Source organism: Nymphaea colorata, chromosome 9 (assembly GCF_008831285.2).
Source record: "Nymphaea colorata isolate Beijing-Zhang1983 chromosome 9, ASM883128v2, whole genome shotgun sequence".
NCBI classification, from domain to species: domain Eukaryota; kingdom Viridiplantae; phylum Streptophyta; class Magnoliopsida; order Nymphaeales; family Nymphaeaceae; genus Nymphaea; species Nymphaea colorata.
This window is the reverse complement of record NC_045146.1, coordinates 22,549,119-22,566,050: the sequence shown is the minus strand read 5'-3', so window position 1 is coordinate 22,566,050 and position 16,932 is coordinate 22,549,119. Positions and strand designations below refer to the sequence as shown.

The window sequence follows — 16,932 nt, the reverse complement described above, 5'->3', positions numbered from 1 at the left end:
GAATCCAGATCCGAGTCCAAACAGGATCCAAGTAAAACCACGCCGCCGTCTTCAGTTTAGACCGATCTCCCGGAAGACTGCGAAGGGAAAGACCCGAGCCGTCCATCGCCGAAATCCGACGGGCAAGATTTGATTCAATTCGAGTCCCACTCGCCACCATCTACTGTTCACACGCGCCCCTTCTATTTTTCCCGTGGCCACGGCTTTCGTTGCCCTCCTTCTCGCGCTCGTACAAGGAGAAGAACAGGACGACGAGGAGCGCAGCCGATCGGGGCGGCAGAATGGCTGCACCGGAGGCGCCGCTCTGCTACGTCGGAGTCCTTAGGGACTCAGCCGCCTTCCGCCTCATGAAGCAAATGGTGCGTCTTCTCTGTCAACCGATTCGGCTCCTAAAAACCCTAATAAGCCTCGCAAGTTTACCGGCTTCTTCCGCTGTTTAGGGTTTTCTATCCTCCTATTTTTTGTTGTCTTTATAAAAGTTATGCCGTGTTTAGGTTGTCAGTTTCCCTTTTCAAAGTTTCGAATATCCATGAACGAGTTGAAGATGTATACGCTTGAAAGGGTCGGTGGATCTTGTCGTGAATTGTACGCTGATCCATCTTGTTTTTGTATCTATCAGTTACTTATTTTCTCGATTCCCCGTTAGAATTGAGTTTATTTTTAAGGGTTTGTCATTTAAATTTACGGTAAAACGAAAAAAAATTCCTGGAATCACGATTCTGGTTGGTTTTAGTCGGGTGGCACTGGATTGTTCAAGAACGGGGGTCGAGGACGAGTTCTCGTAACGTGCGATGAATGCATTGAAAAATTAGAATAACTTGGCAACCAGCCAACACTGTTGGACGGTAGCCATCTTTCAGTTTTCATGTCTCAGGCGTAATTGCTGTGGAGAACGAGCACATTGCACAGGATTTTCGCAAATTAATTGTAACTATATGTAGTACTGAGAAATGATTATAATTGGGTTGATGGTTATTCATGAGGCCGATGGGATAGGTTATTCTTTGTCTGAATTTCTGTATCGGAGCAGCATCTCGGAGGATCTGGAAATAGAGCAGTTCGATAGAAGAAAGAAAAGTGAAGTCAACCTGCGCAAAGCTTAAATTTTAGGAAAAAACGGGAATTTTTAAATGTAAGGGCGAAAAGGGCGGGCACCCTCTGTTAGTGAAAACGGCCTATGTGGTTAATGCAAGATTTTTAGTTAGGATAGTGGTACCTTGAAGGATCCTTAGGAGCAGCCTTGATAGTATATGCTGGCGACTGGCGAGTGTAGGTGGGGAATGCTCGAGGAAAACACGACGTTTAGTATTTTACTCGGATTGGCATGATAACGACCCCATTGACAAGCAGTGTTGGATGGTGTAGACATGTTTCAAGAATGTTGTCAAGGTTTAGAAAGGAAAGTTGGCTGTAGTGTTCACAGCTGACGTGCTTTATCCACTTGATCCTTAAGAGGGGATGGGTTCAGGACCTCAGGTGTCTATTGCTAACTCCACAATTGGTCTGCTGGTGACTGGTCCACTTTCCACATTCTGTAGAGAATCCAAACAGGTAGGGACATTTGCAAGCAATGGGTGGAATCTGCTTACCTCACCTGCTAGCTCGAGCATATTTGTAGCATTTCTCAAAAATATATATTTTTTTTAAGGAAAATAAAACCATGTATCTGCCTATGTTGTCAAGGCCCAAGCAGTGCCTAGTGCCTAGGCAGGCCTAGGTAAAAGAAGCGACCAATTTTTTTTTTTAGTTATGTTAATATGCCGTTATTTTGATTAACTATTACTAATATTTAAATGTGGTGAGTAGTAATATGCCAAACATAATCAACTTAAACAATCAAAACTTAATTGTTGACTTGATTGAATATGCCAAATCAATAGAAGAGGTTTAACGTAACTTATTAAATGCAATCTAATGCAAGGAAAACAAAAAAAAACTAAATCTAATCTCTAGAAGAAGGAATATAGATCCGCAAGAAGGCTTTAATCCATCTGTACTTAAAGAAAGACATAATATAATAAAAAGACTAACAATACATAATAGTATACATATAAGCACACAACAGTAACAATACATTTAAGTGCATAACCATACCAACGTATACATATACGATATAATAGGTATTTCAGTACTACATATTATATAACAGGATAATAGTATATAGTATATACATATCATATGTTGATGCAATACTATATAACAGGTATAGCAGACTGTACATAACAGCATACACATATAACTCAAATTACAATACATATAACATGAATAACAAATTGTATTACACTGCAATTTAACATGATAGCATTGTCACGTATATCGTGTCCGTGTATTATATGGCGAGAAATTTCTTAGGTATAACACGGCAAAGTTGTATATCTCTGGAAAATCTCAACAAATTTTAAAACATTTAAAAAAATCCTGAAAATTATATAAAAATAACATAAATGAGAAATTAAAAAAACATTGAAAAATGACTAGATAAGAAACAAATTAAAGTTAGAAAAATGAAAACTAATAGTCTGGCAAATACATAGCTAACAAAAGTTTATAGCCCTGAGGTCGTGGCTGCTCGCAGGCTTCAAGCCGTCAATGGTTCAACCTAGCTTACGTCCGACGACAATTTACCTTCAGTCTGGTGACCCCCGTCGAAGCTCACAGCTTGCAAACTTCAACTTCTCACGGTCAGCCTCTGTCCATCGACCCCTCTCAGCTTTCGTCCGCTCCCCTCTCAACTTCAAAGTTCAAACTCAAAGCTTCAACGTGTATTAACCTAACCCATTTTCTCCCGAACGATTTTTTATTTTAACCTAATCCCTCTTTTCTACCTAAAAGTACCCTTTTCCCATTAAAAGGGAAGGTCAAGTTTAAAAAGAACCAACTTTTCTTCAATATTCATGCAGTGCCATTGTTTAAAAAACAGACCTTGCACTTAAAAAATAGAAGTTTGTGGTAGTTTAAAAAATGCGAAAAAACATGTATAACAAGCATTTTTTCGCGTATTTTATTTTTTGGCATTTTTAAAAAAGATGTGTCTAATTGCTGTTTAATTCAGCTGACTGTTTTTTTGCGTATTTAACACATTTTTTTGAATTAATATGTGTTTTCTGTGACAATGCATAATAGTATATACATATAAGTTTATAACTGGTATAACAAATTAACAATACATATAACTACATAAGTGCACTGTTAGCATAACCACAAGTACATAACATAACCATTTTAATGTATACATATAACTGCTATGAGGTATCACAATACTATATAACAGACTAAATGATTAACAATACATATAACAACATAATCAACTCAATAACACATAAAGTGCCTAATCAATACAAAATAAAGTACATAACAATATATACTCAATTAAGAATTTTAATTGAAAGGGAAGGTGATTTTTCACTTGCCCATGGACTAGGTGTGTTGGCGCCTAGGCCAGCCTAGGCGAGCCTAGGTGCCAGCACATATCCCGTCGCCTAAGTGTGGACTTAGGCAACGGGTGTGAACTCTTAGTCCACACCTAGGTGAGGCCTTAACAACATAGGTATGTTTTCAAAATTGTTCTAGTTTCTGAGCGATAATTACTAGAAGGATTTTATGACAATTTTATTTTTCTTTCGAATACAAAGTAAGGTTGCCAGGGATGATAAGCATTAAACTCTTTGCATCATTACAGTAGTTGTTGAATGTTAATAACTTAATGGATAAGAAATATCTACTATCTATACCAATATGAACATTCACAAGCTGTAACCAAGTGTAAGTTTGCTGAAAAAAAATCATAAAAATATAGTCTTCTAATAACTGGAAGCCTCGGAATTTGAACACGAGTACATGGTGCATATCTATATTCCTGAAAAATATGGCATTTTGTGCACACAATCTGATTTTATATGTTTTATTTTGCCAGGGATGGGAGGAAGGTGAGGGCCTTGGCAAGGAGAAACAAGGAATTAAAGGCCATATAAAGGTCTCTAAAAAACAAGATACAACAGGTTATTTGAACTCACGTTTGATGCTGGATGCACTCCATTTTCAAATATATATAAAGTTTTTTCGCTTAATTATCTTGGCTTTATTCATAGGTATAGGTCTTGACAAGGCTGCTGATAAATGGCAATTCGACACATCCACATTTGATGAGATTCTGAAAAGATTGGCAGTGGTGATTCCTCTTATTACTTCCCAAATTTGAAGCCTGAAATACTATTTTGACATTTTTTTAGTATTTGCTAATTTCATTTTGTTTTCTGATTGGCAGAAAATACCAGAAGATGAGGACACTGGTAAGTGTTATATCTGTTCAGCGTGTCTTGATTTCTGTGGTGAATTAAGGTTCAACCTTCAAAGTATTTAAATTTGTGGATGAACAGGAAAAAATCGAGATAATGCAAGCAGTTGTAAATCGGAAGAGACCCCTGCATCAAAATCAACTAGACCACAAGGAAGGTTGGTTTGATTATTAGTTACTTTGTTTCTTGGAAAATAATTTTCAAATATCATGTCATTTAGTTAATGAAACAACAAGCTTGCTTCTTTTTCTTTTAGATACAAGAGAAGGGAGAAGGGGAAGCTAGTGAATTCATACTCAGAGAAAGACCTTCAAGAGATTCTGGTAATTTTCTTGACATCTTTTGTCCTCTCTGTTTCTGGGTAGGTCTCTTTTCAGATGTACTGTAAAATTGTATGTAGTTCAAAGTACATGTTTGAGATAGTTTAAGGTTGGAATGCCTTTCTTTACTTCTCTCCCCTGGAAAAATGTACTATGTGCTGCAGGAACTGCAAAAGAACAAGGATTAGGGTTTTACTTTAGGTTGAAGATCTGGACTTTAGGGTTTATTGATGAAAGATGCACAAAAGTTTAATCCAGTGAAACACTGAAAGCTAAGGATGAACTTGTGCTGAAGATATGAAAACAGAGAGGTGGTGGCATGAGAAGAGATTGTCAAATGTGCCTGCTTTCGTGTTCTTGTATCCTGCTTCCCACCCTAATTCTGCCGCTTCAAGTTTTTCATGCCGCTTCAAGTTTTGTATTTTTAAAATGTTTTCTTTTACTGAAGACTTTCTTCTTGGATTTTGTCCCCCTATATACTTTTGAAAGTAAAAGAGTGGATCTCTTCATTTATTGTTTTCTTCGGCTGTGTGGTTTCAAATTTGTGTGCATATCTTGGAAAGGGTTCTGATTGTTTTTTTATGATAAACTGACAAAGTTTCTTCGAGAGGTTTATCCAATCAAGACTCTCTTTATTCATCTTGATTTCATCATACTGGTTTAACACACATAATCTAACACTTTCTTTTTGGCACACTACACATCAAGAGTACATTTTTTCCCACATATTCCATAGAGTAGTTGGGGGACTTATATGTGATGAATTGATGTTTCTACTAAAAATGCTACTGCCACAAGGAATTTTGTTTCATGGGATGTCTTTGTTGTGTATAATTGTATAGTGAGGCACCAGCCTCATCACCCTTTATTTATTTATTTTTATTTGTTATCTTGAGAATATTAGGCTCCAAAGAAGATTCAAGATCACGTGATCATAGGAACCATTGCCTATGCTTGATAGGTTTGCATGTCTAGTATAGTCTATGTTTTGTTGTGTTCAGTTGTACAGTGTGGTGACACATCAACCACATTATTTAATTCCTTTCTTTTGAGAACATTAGGTTCCACATCTTTCCTGTCTTTGAGGGTCTATCACCTATCTTATCTTATGGTATGGAACTTCATCTCCTTTAGAGACCTCAGCTGTTGATCTTTTTTCCTCGTTGGTTAAGAGGATCACATTTTCATAGATTGACCCAGGCTTCCTTCTGTTCCCTTCTTTGTTTTGCCTGCTGGTATTGATTCTGATGCTGCTTTGAGCTACTTGAGCAATAGATGCTTGTTTAAGAAGATTGTTGAGTTGAAATTAGGTTGAATCATTTGGCTAACTTTGGCTTTGGTTGTAAATTTGTAATGCTTGTTAATCATTCTGTTTCTGAATTATGTTTCTTACATGAAACTGCTTTGTTTGTAAATTTAGGGCAGCACAAACAAACCTAGTGAGGAGGCATTGCATGATGAGAAGCCGTTAAGTGTGTCAGAGGTTCTTGTTTACCATGCAGAAGGTAACTCCTAAAATTTCTGAGTCAACCATGTTTTACTATTGGATTGAGCTTCTGTCCCACCAGACGCGGCCTTCTTGAAGGTGTTCAGCAATTTCTTCTCTATAATTTTTCTGTTTACAGCCCCCGTTGGTTTTTTGCTTCTTCCGAGGCTTATTGTTGTTATTTTGGTAGACTTGTAGTGTGTATGAATTGGTTTTTGCTGTGGTTGCGACCTGAACTTGCATTGGTAGTAAAATTCCAGCAGTTGAGGGACAAGTATTTGCTGCATTGTGTGGTCATCAAGAAAATCATTCTGCACAAACAACAACAATCAAATTGTTAATTGCCTTATGTCTGCCAGTAACTTTGGTTGATGGTTGGTGTTGAGTTGGAATTCTTCAAGGGTTTTCATTTGATAGGGATACCTGTGCTTGGGCTCGTTAGGATGATATTTTACCTTGTTATTTTGTTTGTTAAATGTTTCAGCATATACGTAACTTATCACTTTTTATTAAGAATGGTCTGTTATGTTGAGTTGCCATGTCTTTATGCTGGTACACTTTTTTCGGGAAAAGAAATTTCTTTCAAGGGTTGTCGGCTTGCATTTCGTTTGCATGGATCATGCTATCTTTCACTATTTTATGAAAGTTGAGCTCTTTCTTATTGCTTCCGAGATTGCCCCATGTGCTTCTACTGTGTTATATGTCTGCATCACTTCAGTCTAGCTTCTTGTGCTTCCTAACTGTTTGTTTTCTGGTGGTGTTTCCTTTGATCCTTTATTTGCCGTTTGCATCCGTCTGATGACTTAGCTGCTGCTCTATCTTCCTACTTCTATATTCTTCAGTATATGACTTGCTTCATTTATTATGAGATCGTTACGGAGGATGATACTTATGCTTAAGTAATAGGAAAAATTAACGGCTTAAGTTCTCAATATTTGCTATTTTGTACTCTGCAACAGTTACTAGATTTGCTTCTGCTTCTGTTATCGCAACTAGGCATTCATTTTTCAGAAGTATATCCTCTGTCATGGACAAGTTTGGCTGAAATTTCCTTATATATCACTAGATGCAAGTTTGCATAAGTTTTTTTATTTTTTTTATTTTTATTATTATTGATATAGTGATGCTTCTTACATGTTTTGGCAGAAACTGTGAAGAAAGATGTTCCTTTGGATTGGTGGGGACACAGGAACGGTTTTGTATGGGGAGGTCTCCTTGGAACAAGATCTGCCAGGGAGAAGGCTCTGGCTTCCAGGAAATCTGAGTGTTCATCTGCCAAACCAATTCAAATAGCTGCTTTTGCTGAGCAAGACCAGGAAAACCTTTACAAACTTGTTCAGGTAATCGCTTTTCTTGTCTGTTTCATGCTTCCTATATCTCATAGGTGTGGGGTATGGGTGCAGCACCATATATATAAATATCGAAAGTCAACAAACAGTAAAACGTGTCACAACCAGACATAATTTTATGCTTTTAATCAAAATAAGCTTTGAAACAGACTACATAAAGCAGATTTATTTTAAGTTTTTAATCAAAATAATCTTAGAAATCCACATAAAGAACAGATTCATGGATGTCAGGTAGATGGATAGATTCCTATTAATTATAAGCAGGCCTAACCATGGCCATGTCTGTTGCATCTAATGACATTTGCAGACCAATGAAGGTGAGGAGGGAATGGTTGTTCTTAAACCTTTTTTTTCTAATTACTTGTTAAAATAGAAAGGGAAATGTTCGAGTCTCGATGTGCACCTGACCAGTTGTGGCTGCATCCTGTGGGATGTTGGCTGGAGGCAGGTGTGCACTTAGTTGGACAAAAATAGTCAGGTGTGGCTGCAGCCTACTTGGTTTGTCTGATAATTTTGCCCCTCCATTGCTGCATCAGCACTTACACCTGAGATATGATGACTTAGGTGCAGCCCTTTAGGGGAGTTCATTTGACTTAGCATGTCTCATTCTGATTGTGTATGACTTGCGATATGTAGATTTTATGTTACTTTTTAGCTTTCCATTTTGTATTTTTCCAATTCAGATCCTATATTGGTCCTCACATTATTCTTTGTTCTGATTTTCAGTTACAATGTCGTCACTTTTCTCTTTCTTTGTGCAGGATAAGGCCACCTCAGGAAAGCAGGGCCTTGGCATAAAAAGTCAACCTAAGAAGATTGCTGGAAGCTACTGGAAGGGGAAGAAGACCTCTTTCGATGATACTGATGATGAGGATGTCATTGACTGTGGTGGTTCACGGAAGCTCAGGGGCAAAGATGATAGGGATGTTGCTGATAATGGTGGTTCACGAAAGCGAAAGGTTGAGACTATTGAAACAGGACAGGAACCAAAGCCCAAGCTAAAAAAGCTGTGTAAAGTGATATTATCTCAGGTGATTAGAAAAAAGTGCTAATCTTTAGCCATCCATTTGATAGCTTCTTACCCCATTTTCACTCATCTTATGGCTCCATTGCAGGTTCCTGGGAACGCAATGAAGGTTAAAGATCTTAAAGTACTTGCGCAGGCACATGCATCTTCTTTCTTTTCTGATTTCACCTCTGGGCGTGAAGCTGTATCATATTTGAAGCAGAAGGTATTTCAAACATAAAAAATGCCTATATCTTTACATGGTAGCTTGTTGTAGTGGTACCTACTCTCATGTTTCTATGAATTTCTATGTTTCCTTAATACATTCCTCCCACACACTTGTGCAGCACACATGGAACAAATGTTTGTATCACACATGACATAAGCATATTATGGAAAATAGAACTATCTGAATGTGAGTACACAACTAGGAGGCACGAGAATCTTTCATTTTATCAAAATTAAAGTTTATAAGAGGGAAGATTGCTGACATTTTCTTTAAAATGACACTTTTTAGGGACTGCACAATCCTAACCAAGCTGGTGTTCACCCAGTTTGGCCCATATAGGCCCATCAGTTAGCAAGTAACAATAAATTATCAAATATATGTATATGCATTTATATGACTAATACAGGAGGCAAAGTGTTTGCTTCACGAATAGTAATTTTTTCTAATGAGTGCTAGTTAGTTGAGAATTCAAAATCTTATTGTTCTACTTGGAATTATGCATGTACTTTTATAAATAATATTATTACACGCTGGCTTAGTAGGCTGAGGAAGTCAGGGTTCATGTTATGTTATTCCTTAGCCTTTACAAAATATACTGAGCTTGCTCGAGCTCATTTTGTGTAGCTTTTTATCATGAATTCAAACTTGGTAAACATTTTTGTAAAGGATGAGCTTGAACACCATTTACAACCATGTTCCCCACACCTGACATTCAAAATAAAGTATCTCTGAAGTGTTAAAGGTATAAGCACTTGTATCTTGGTACTTGAGTATCAAGAATGCAAATAGGCGACAAAGTAAATGGTAAATACCTTTCAAACCAAAAATTGCAGGTTGAGAAATCACCATCGTGGACCTCATGCTGTGATTTTTCAATCGGTGATCAAACAAACATTAGTACTTATGACGTGTATCACTCTTGGATCAGTTATTTTATTCAGGGAAACATAATCCTTGCAGACCTTAAAGGATCAACATAAACAGCTGGAGAGCTAGAACCTATGAGAGTGGTAGTCTTCTCATTGTTAGACATTGCATGGTTAGATAGCAGGATCTGTTTTCATCTTGACCGTGTAACTGGATACAATTTTGAATTATCTCTAATTTCAGGGAGAGCCAAATGACAATTCATTTAAAAGCAGAATTTTTGTTGTTCTCTTAGATTCTTGTGATGGGATTGTAGTTCAGATCTGTGGCGATAGGCATTGTAACTGCATATGTTTAAGTAATTCCTTGGAAAGGTGAATTTAAAGTTCATGGGGTAAGTAGGACTTGGTCCACTTGGATTGTTGAGCTTCTGGATGACTTGTGATTCTTGCTATTCATTCTGAAAAGGATTATGAAGATTTTCAAGAGAGTTAACGCATCTGCATTTATGCATCTTTTAGTTTAATAACGTTGCACGCACAACAAACTGATAAGACCTGGTTGTTTGCATCTTGAGTTGTCTGTGGATTAACAGTGTCTTGTGTAAATTTTAGGAGCTCAAGCATCTTGTGTTGTCTGTAGTTAACAGTTAGTGTCTTTTGTAAATTGCAGTAGCTCAAGTCAAATATGAAAGTTGTCTATTTATTCTTTGTGCAGCTAGGAAGCAGCCGAAAGTTTAAAGTGGATGGCAAGATAGTGAGTCTCACATAGCAGATTAGAGAAAATTCGTGGTTAACCCCTGTTATGGAAGAGGCAGAACTTGTTATGTAAGAGATTGGATTTAATTGGACATAGGGCTGCACCTATACTGCATATTGTTTAATCCGCGTGTCCTGATGGCTGTAAAGGGGGCAGGTCTCCCTCCCTTGCTAAAGCGAGACTGAGATTTTGTAGGCACGTTAGTTTTATATTGCATTTGTTGCGGTTGGCTGCTAGGACGGTTGGCTGCTAGGATGGTTGATAGTTTGTCTTCAAGGTTTTGAGTTTGGGCTGCTGAGTTGAATAACGTGATATGCTGATTGTTTTAAATAAATTACTCTAAGATAATTTATGCTTTCCGTCAATTTGATCGTGCTCACCATAAGGTTCCCTAGATGGTTGGCATCTTCACATTGTAAATCAACGAAGTTGGACCTGTGGATTCTCCGAAGCAAACTCGCGGCTCGTTTTTATTTATCTGGTTAGGATGTTGGACTCGAAACTTCCAGTTGTTGGGGGTCAAGAGTCCGGTAGCGAGGTTGTGTTTGTGGCATCATCTGCTTAGTGTTTGCTTAACCGTGGTCGCATCTTGAAAAGGGAAAAAAAAGTTTTGCGTGGGTAGTTTGTCTAAAGTGCTGATAACATGGAGTTTGACTTGGACCTAATGAATGTAGCTTCTGACTTGGTAGATGGATATCTTTCCCGTCTGTCGCGCCCAAGTTGTCGTGGCTTTCTCTATCACCTTGACTCTTCACAGGTTTTTTTCCAGCCAAACTCGCGGTGCATCCTTCTCGTCTTCCACCGCTGAGGCTGGGACGTACGGAGAGGAGATGGCCCCCATGGGCATAGCTCAAACGGGTGAGCTTGGATGTGTATGCGGCATGTTCAGTTCGACCAATGGGGGTGAATGCTCTGTATCATAAAAAAAGGAGTGGGTTTTTACGTGCAATTGAAACACTTGAAGATTTCACCATTTGATATTGTCACATGTTTGGACCTTGGGGGTAAGGGGAAAGGAAATGAGGACGGGTGTGGGATTAATCCTCCACTTTGAGTCCATGTTGGTTACCATTATCAATGCATTTTTTTCTAAGGGCACAAAACCTCTTTAGTGCCAAAAATCTAACTCCACAAAAGCTTCATCTGCTGGACTGATCATGAGTGGATTACATTGTTAGTCCTGAAACTACTTTGGCGTGTCAAGGTTAGGCAGGTCCTATCTTTTAAGAGCGGCCTCAATCTGTCATTCAAATTTGAACCGACGGCAAACCGATTCGGTTTCCCGGTTAATTCAAGGGTACCACAAGTTATGCATTAGTTCTTTATTCTTGTTTTTTCGCCCTTATGTTCTAAGCATATACCCAGTAGTATCTTTTGCTGATACACAACTGACTAAGCTAAGCCTCTGAATCGGCTGATGCACTGTATCAAATAATGGTCATAGCTATGGGAAAACCAATGCACACATATTAGTTTATATGTAACCTACATGAATCATTTCTTGTTCCTTCTTTCTCTCATGTTTCTTGCAACATCTAAAAGTTTGGAATGAAGCTGACTGGTTCTGGTTTTCCCCTTGCATAGAAACAATGTTTTCCGGATCTAAAAATGATGAATTTCATTGTTGGGTGAGGTTGGACAGTAACTGAAGTCGAAAATTAGGACATTGATAATAAAAACGAACACCCTTTTCATACTTGATGTGAACACATGAACACAAAGATGAGACCATCAAATAATAAAACGTCGAGATGGTTTTAATTCATCAATTATACAATTTTAATTCATGTTTTATCAAACACACCGTTTTGAATTCTGGAACCAAAGTTCGAGACCATCAAACACAAAGAAAAACTAAAATCGGAATTTTCATTTCAATTCCTAATTTTGTTTATAGAATCAAAATTTTATGCGGTCGTTGATGCTTGATGCTACCTTCGTAGTTTATGAACATTCAAGCAGCTGTAACTCTAAATCCTTGGTTACGTGGGGATTAATTTTGTGAGTGATTGCCGTAATCACTGATAGGTTATTAAAAAATTGATCATCCTCACATCAATCCGTTGTAGTCTAGTTGGTTAGGATACTCGGCTCTCACCCGAGAGACCCGGGTTCGAGTCCCGGCAACGGAATATATTTTCTTACTCTCTGCTAGTTGTTTTCGTTTCTCTTTTTGTTGTCCCCTGTAATGGGAAAACTCGTTCCGGAGATCACAATTCCCAACTTTGTGCGCGTTTTCATATTGGTGAGAGAGGAACATCTTCCGTCGAGCCACAACACCGTGCGAGTCTCCGGCCCTTCAACTTGCTTCGCTCTCTTGTATTAGGACATTCTCTTTTGTTTCTTCTCCCTTTTTGATCCCTTTGCTCTCTCCCCCTCCCTTTCCCACTTGTTTCTCATCAAAAGGCCCTTTTTACTTGCTTTGCTCTCTTACGTTAGTAACTGCTGTTTACTTTCTTCTTCCTTTTGGGCACCCATCTCTCTCTCTGCCAGACTTGCTAGTCATCAACGTCCATGGTAAGCCCTTTCTCCGATTTTGATTCTCCTACAATTTTAATAACTTATTGTTGAAGTGAACTCTGTTATTTGATTTTGTTGTTTGGGGAGCAATAAAGGGAAAAAAACCCATCTCTTTTCTTTTACCCTGGTTCTGTTCTTCTTCTAGTAGGAATCTGGTAATTGGTTTCAAGGCATTTTTGTTGAATTAGACCCTTTTCAGTATTTTTAACGTTGTAGAGGACCAAATTGATCAAGGAGGTGAGGTTTGTGAGAAAGGAAAGCTGGCGTTCGTTTGATTGGAAGCAAGCAAGAAATTTCGTCAATCTTCACATATTTAGGTTTCCTTTGTTTTCATCTATGTCTGCAATTTATGAGTTTGGAACCTCAAAATCCATCTTTTTACTGAACAGAGTACTTATTTCTAACAGTTAGTTACTTTTGATTATTGATTACTCTTGTATATTGTCTTGGTTAGCAATCTTTTTGTATTAGCACCTTATATCTACTTATCCAGAAATGTTAGCATACTGTGACGTGTTAGAGGTTACGCAACTTTATCGTCTTCGTCCTTGTACGCGTAAGGAGACGGTTGGATGCACTTTGGTGAATGACGAAACATTTGAAGTGGGGCTGCAGACAACCACCTATCTTGTGATTGTATTTTGACGTTTATGTCAGTTCTTCCTGCTTTAAGATAATTGGTAACTGTCAATGATGGAATGTTACACACGATATAGAAAAAAAAATACAGTGTCTTTCGGAAGGAAATAAGTTTCAGATAGTTCCTCTTGTGCTTTGGTAACTGGTGATCGTGCTTTATCATCATATGCACGAGACTAATTTTGATGGTATTTTGTCTGATGATGTATTAAAGATATTGTTATTTTACTGTAGCGTAGTAATATCATGAAGAAGATGTCATGAAATGTTTGTGGTTGAAAGTTTTAGGATGTGCAAAAATTTCTGCCGTACAGATTTTGAGAGTCTGCAAAATGTTTGTGAGGTTCTCGTTAGATAGTTTCTAGATCATCAATCCTCGTTTCTTTATTTCATCCCAGTTTATTTCCGTATTTATGTGAGAAGAGCGTTTCTATGTAAATTCTTTGACAAATTACATCCAAGAAATCATGTTGGTGACTGTGGAGTAAGCAAAATCTGTAGAATATCAAACAAATCCTGAGAAACTTACTTTGAGCAAATATTCCTTTTCCTTTCATCATATGTGCAAAGGATTTTATTCAATTGAATGGGATGCAGTCTTGTACGTGCACATTTATGTGTCCAGTTCTGAAGATCAAAACTTTGAAAATGGAAGCAGTCTCCATATTGGCATTGACAGTCATGACCGAAATTCATCGCTTTTTGTTTTTATTTTCTTTTTTGGGTTGTTCCAAGAAAGAAATTGAATCATGTAAAAATCTTGCTGCTGTAGGGAACTGAAAGGGAATAGTTGAGAATCACTCTCCGTCGCATAGTCACTGATGCATGCATTGACCATGCATGTGTGGGATAATGAATAAGATTAAACACACGTAAAGTGCAAGCTTGTATGAATTAGGTTCCTATTCTTAGAAGCCGTACTTGCAAAACACATCAACTCAACGGCCCAACTCAACTACCTTCCAAGGTGGTTCTTCCCTGGAGGCTGTTTGAGAACTTAGATTTTTGGTGAGATGGCATTTATATCAACAGATAATTCATTGATTTCTTAGGAAAATCATTTTTTCGAAGAACTTAGACAATCACTTTAATTGTATTCATTCGTTGAGCCAGTTGTGTGGTGCTTGCAGGACCTTGCTTCCTCTCCAGGTTCCTTGCCTAAAAACTCGGATGAAGTGGACTCATCATGGATAAATTCTTGCTTTCTCGACAATGGTGACGTGCCCAGTTCAGGTGCTCATGATTGGGGTGCACTGAAAAATGCCTTAGATGAGATTGAGCATGTTGATGTTTCTGAAGATAAAGATGAGAGAAGATCTGATGATGAGCATGAGATTTACGAAGTTTTACTGAAAGCCAAGGGTATCATGGGGTTGGATGATCTGCAAAATGATTATGTTTATTCTGCTCTTGATCCTGGTGAAGGCATTGATTCCGCTGTACCTATTAGTGCTGCTGGAGGAATGGAATCTGAAGAGAGTATATTTAAGGTTTGGGATCTGAACACAGAGCTGGAGGAGGGGGATTTTGAACGAGAGCTGAAGACAGCTCTTGCAGATAGCAAACCTGCGTTTCCAAGTGTGCCTTTTGATATCGAAGCAGCCAAAAAGGATGATCCCAACTTCGTTGTGAACGAGGAAGACAAGCAGCTCGATCTCAACCTTTTGGTTGCTGATATGGCAGATCTATCACTGAGCAATCAGGATCCAGAAGAATGATGGCCTGATATCCTCTCGGGTAGATTTCATCATTCAGTAGGTCTATCATTGGTGTGACGCCTACCATCCTGTTGGCACAAACTTGTTTTAACTCATTACACATCTGAACTACAGGAGTAGGCTCTCCTGTCTGAGTTGTATGTCTGCTCCGTGCATGGAATCTGAAAACGAGACGTATGACATGACGTTGCCATGTCCATGAACTTCAGTTGGCAAAAAGGGCAGCTAGAGAAAATCTGCACATATATAAGCACTGTCAAGCCGTGTACACGTTATCCGTCCCTTGATTTCAAAATGCAAAAATTCCACTTTTTTTCCTTCGCATCATTCTTCATGCTCTGCTTCTGAAAGGTGCGTGCTTACAATCAATCATCGTTTTTTGCCCTTTCATGAATTGGAGAAGGATCGTGTAGCCGACTGCACGCCAAGTGATCTCCTACTAGATAGTAGAAGTATCCTAGTGGGGTAGAAGTATGTTGCCAGAGCCTGACGGATTTTGCTTCTCTGTGCTCTCTTTTTCTTTCCGCTTCCATGTCCTGCAGAAGCAATGTTTCTTTGCATTTGCAACGACGGTTCTTGCCATAATATTCTTTGGATAGCACTCCTCTGGCCCCGATTCTCCTTCACAGCTCGAGCCCCAAACACCCCACGTCCTGAACTTTCAAGTCCATTTCTTCCCTCACTTGGGCAACTGGCTCGAAGATCTTGCCTCTGTTCACTTGTGACATTTGCACTTTTAGTTTTACAGTATTTTTTTCTCCACTATCACAGAAGACCCGGTTTTTTTTTTTTTTTAAAAAAAAAAACCCCCCGTTTTACACATCGAAGATAGATGAGCCGAAACAAACATGTCTTTTTGAAAAAGGTGCCAAATGAAAAAAAAAAAGCCAAAAATGCATTTTTTTCAACTTTTTGGCGTTTTTTACGGTTTTTCATTTTATTGTTAGGATTTTTTTTTTACTTTTTAAAAAAACTTGCCGAGGTTTTTCTAGAAAATTTCAATTTTATCTATTATACTTAAGAAAAATCTTACCGTGTAAAACAAGTAAACTATATTTTGTAAGGTGAGATGGGTGGAAGCCTGGAAGGCCGAAGTGAGGGCGAGAGCAAAGCTCACGTGAAGTTGATTAGTTAAAACCATGGTCTTGGTGGGCAGCTCGCCCACACGGCAAAGCCTTGTTTCTTTTGGCAAATTTGACTTGAAGAACCAATTTGAGATGAACAAGGAGAAGAAATCTTCAGGAGCTACGAGGTAAGCAAAGGCCATATGACTCAAGGTGAGGATGAATATCAGAAAAAAGTTTTGATTTCTGCACATCATCCGAGAGATCGTATAATTCCTTTATTTTTCTAAAGATTATGTTCACAAGCATTCCCTTGCAACTCCATGAGTTTGTTTTTTTAATTCCAGGCTTTAACAGCCCTGAAAATGACTGTCTTGACTCCAAATAATCGACCACTGGGTGTAAGTGATTTTAAATTGTGAAGATGACATTCTATAGCTATAACAAGGGAAAAGAAAAAAATTTGGATGGTCATAGAGTCAAATAGTTCATCATACATAATTGAAAATTGCATCTAAAGTTGCAAGTGCACCAAATTTTGTGCTGGAACATTCTGATTTCTTAATCCAAAATTCCACTTTCGATGTACCAATCTGACCCACTTGTATCTCTACTTGCTGCTACTAGACATTCTTCTAGAGTAGGTGGCTACATGTAGCGTCTGATTTTATAGTTATTTT

General features: G+C 38.2%; 2 protein-coding genes and 1 non-coding gene across 3 annotated transcripts; all 3 read left to right on the top strand.

Moving 5' to 3' along the window:
* Window positions 1-195: 195 nt before the first annotated feature.
* Window positions 196-10,676, top strand: LOC116259785 (G-patch domain-containing protein 1). Its single transcript, XM_031637700.2, has 11 exons — window positions 196-359; window positions 3,914-3,998; window positions 4,089-4,168; window positions 4,265-4,289; window positions 4,377-4,452; window positions 4,552-4,618; window positions 6,036-6,120; window positions 7,248-7,441; window positions 8,212-8,481; window positions 8,566-8,682; window positions 10,270-10,676. Exons 1-11 carry the CDS (start codon window positions 282-284, stop codon window positions 10,321-10,323), a joined length of 1,131 nt encoding a protein of 376 aa, XP_031493560.1. The 5' UTR covers window positions 196-281; the 3' UTR covers window positions 10,324-10,676.
* Window positions 10,677-12,370: 1,694 nt separating this feature from the next.
* TRNAE-CUC (transfer RNA glutamic acid (anticodon CUC)) lies at window positions 12,371-12,443 on the top strand. The gene has a single exon. It is a non-coding gene; the product is annotated as a tRNA-Glu (tRNA).
* Window positions 12,444-12,500: 57 nt separating this feature from the next.
* Window positions 12,501-15,509, top strand: LOC116260241 (uncharacterized). The gene is made up of 2 exons (XM_031638418.2): window positions 12,501-12,828; window positions 14,601-15,509. The coding sequence occupies exons 1-2, from the start codon at window positions 12,826-12,828 to the stop codon at window positions 15,186-15,188; spliced, it is 591 nt and encodes a 196-aa protein (XP_031494278.1). The 5' UTR covers window positions 12,501-12,825; the 3' UTR covers window positions 15,189-15,509.
* The last annotated feature ends 1,423 nt before the right edge of the window (window positions 15,510-16,932 follow it).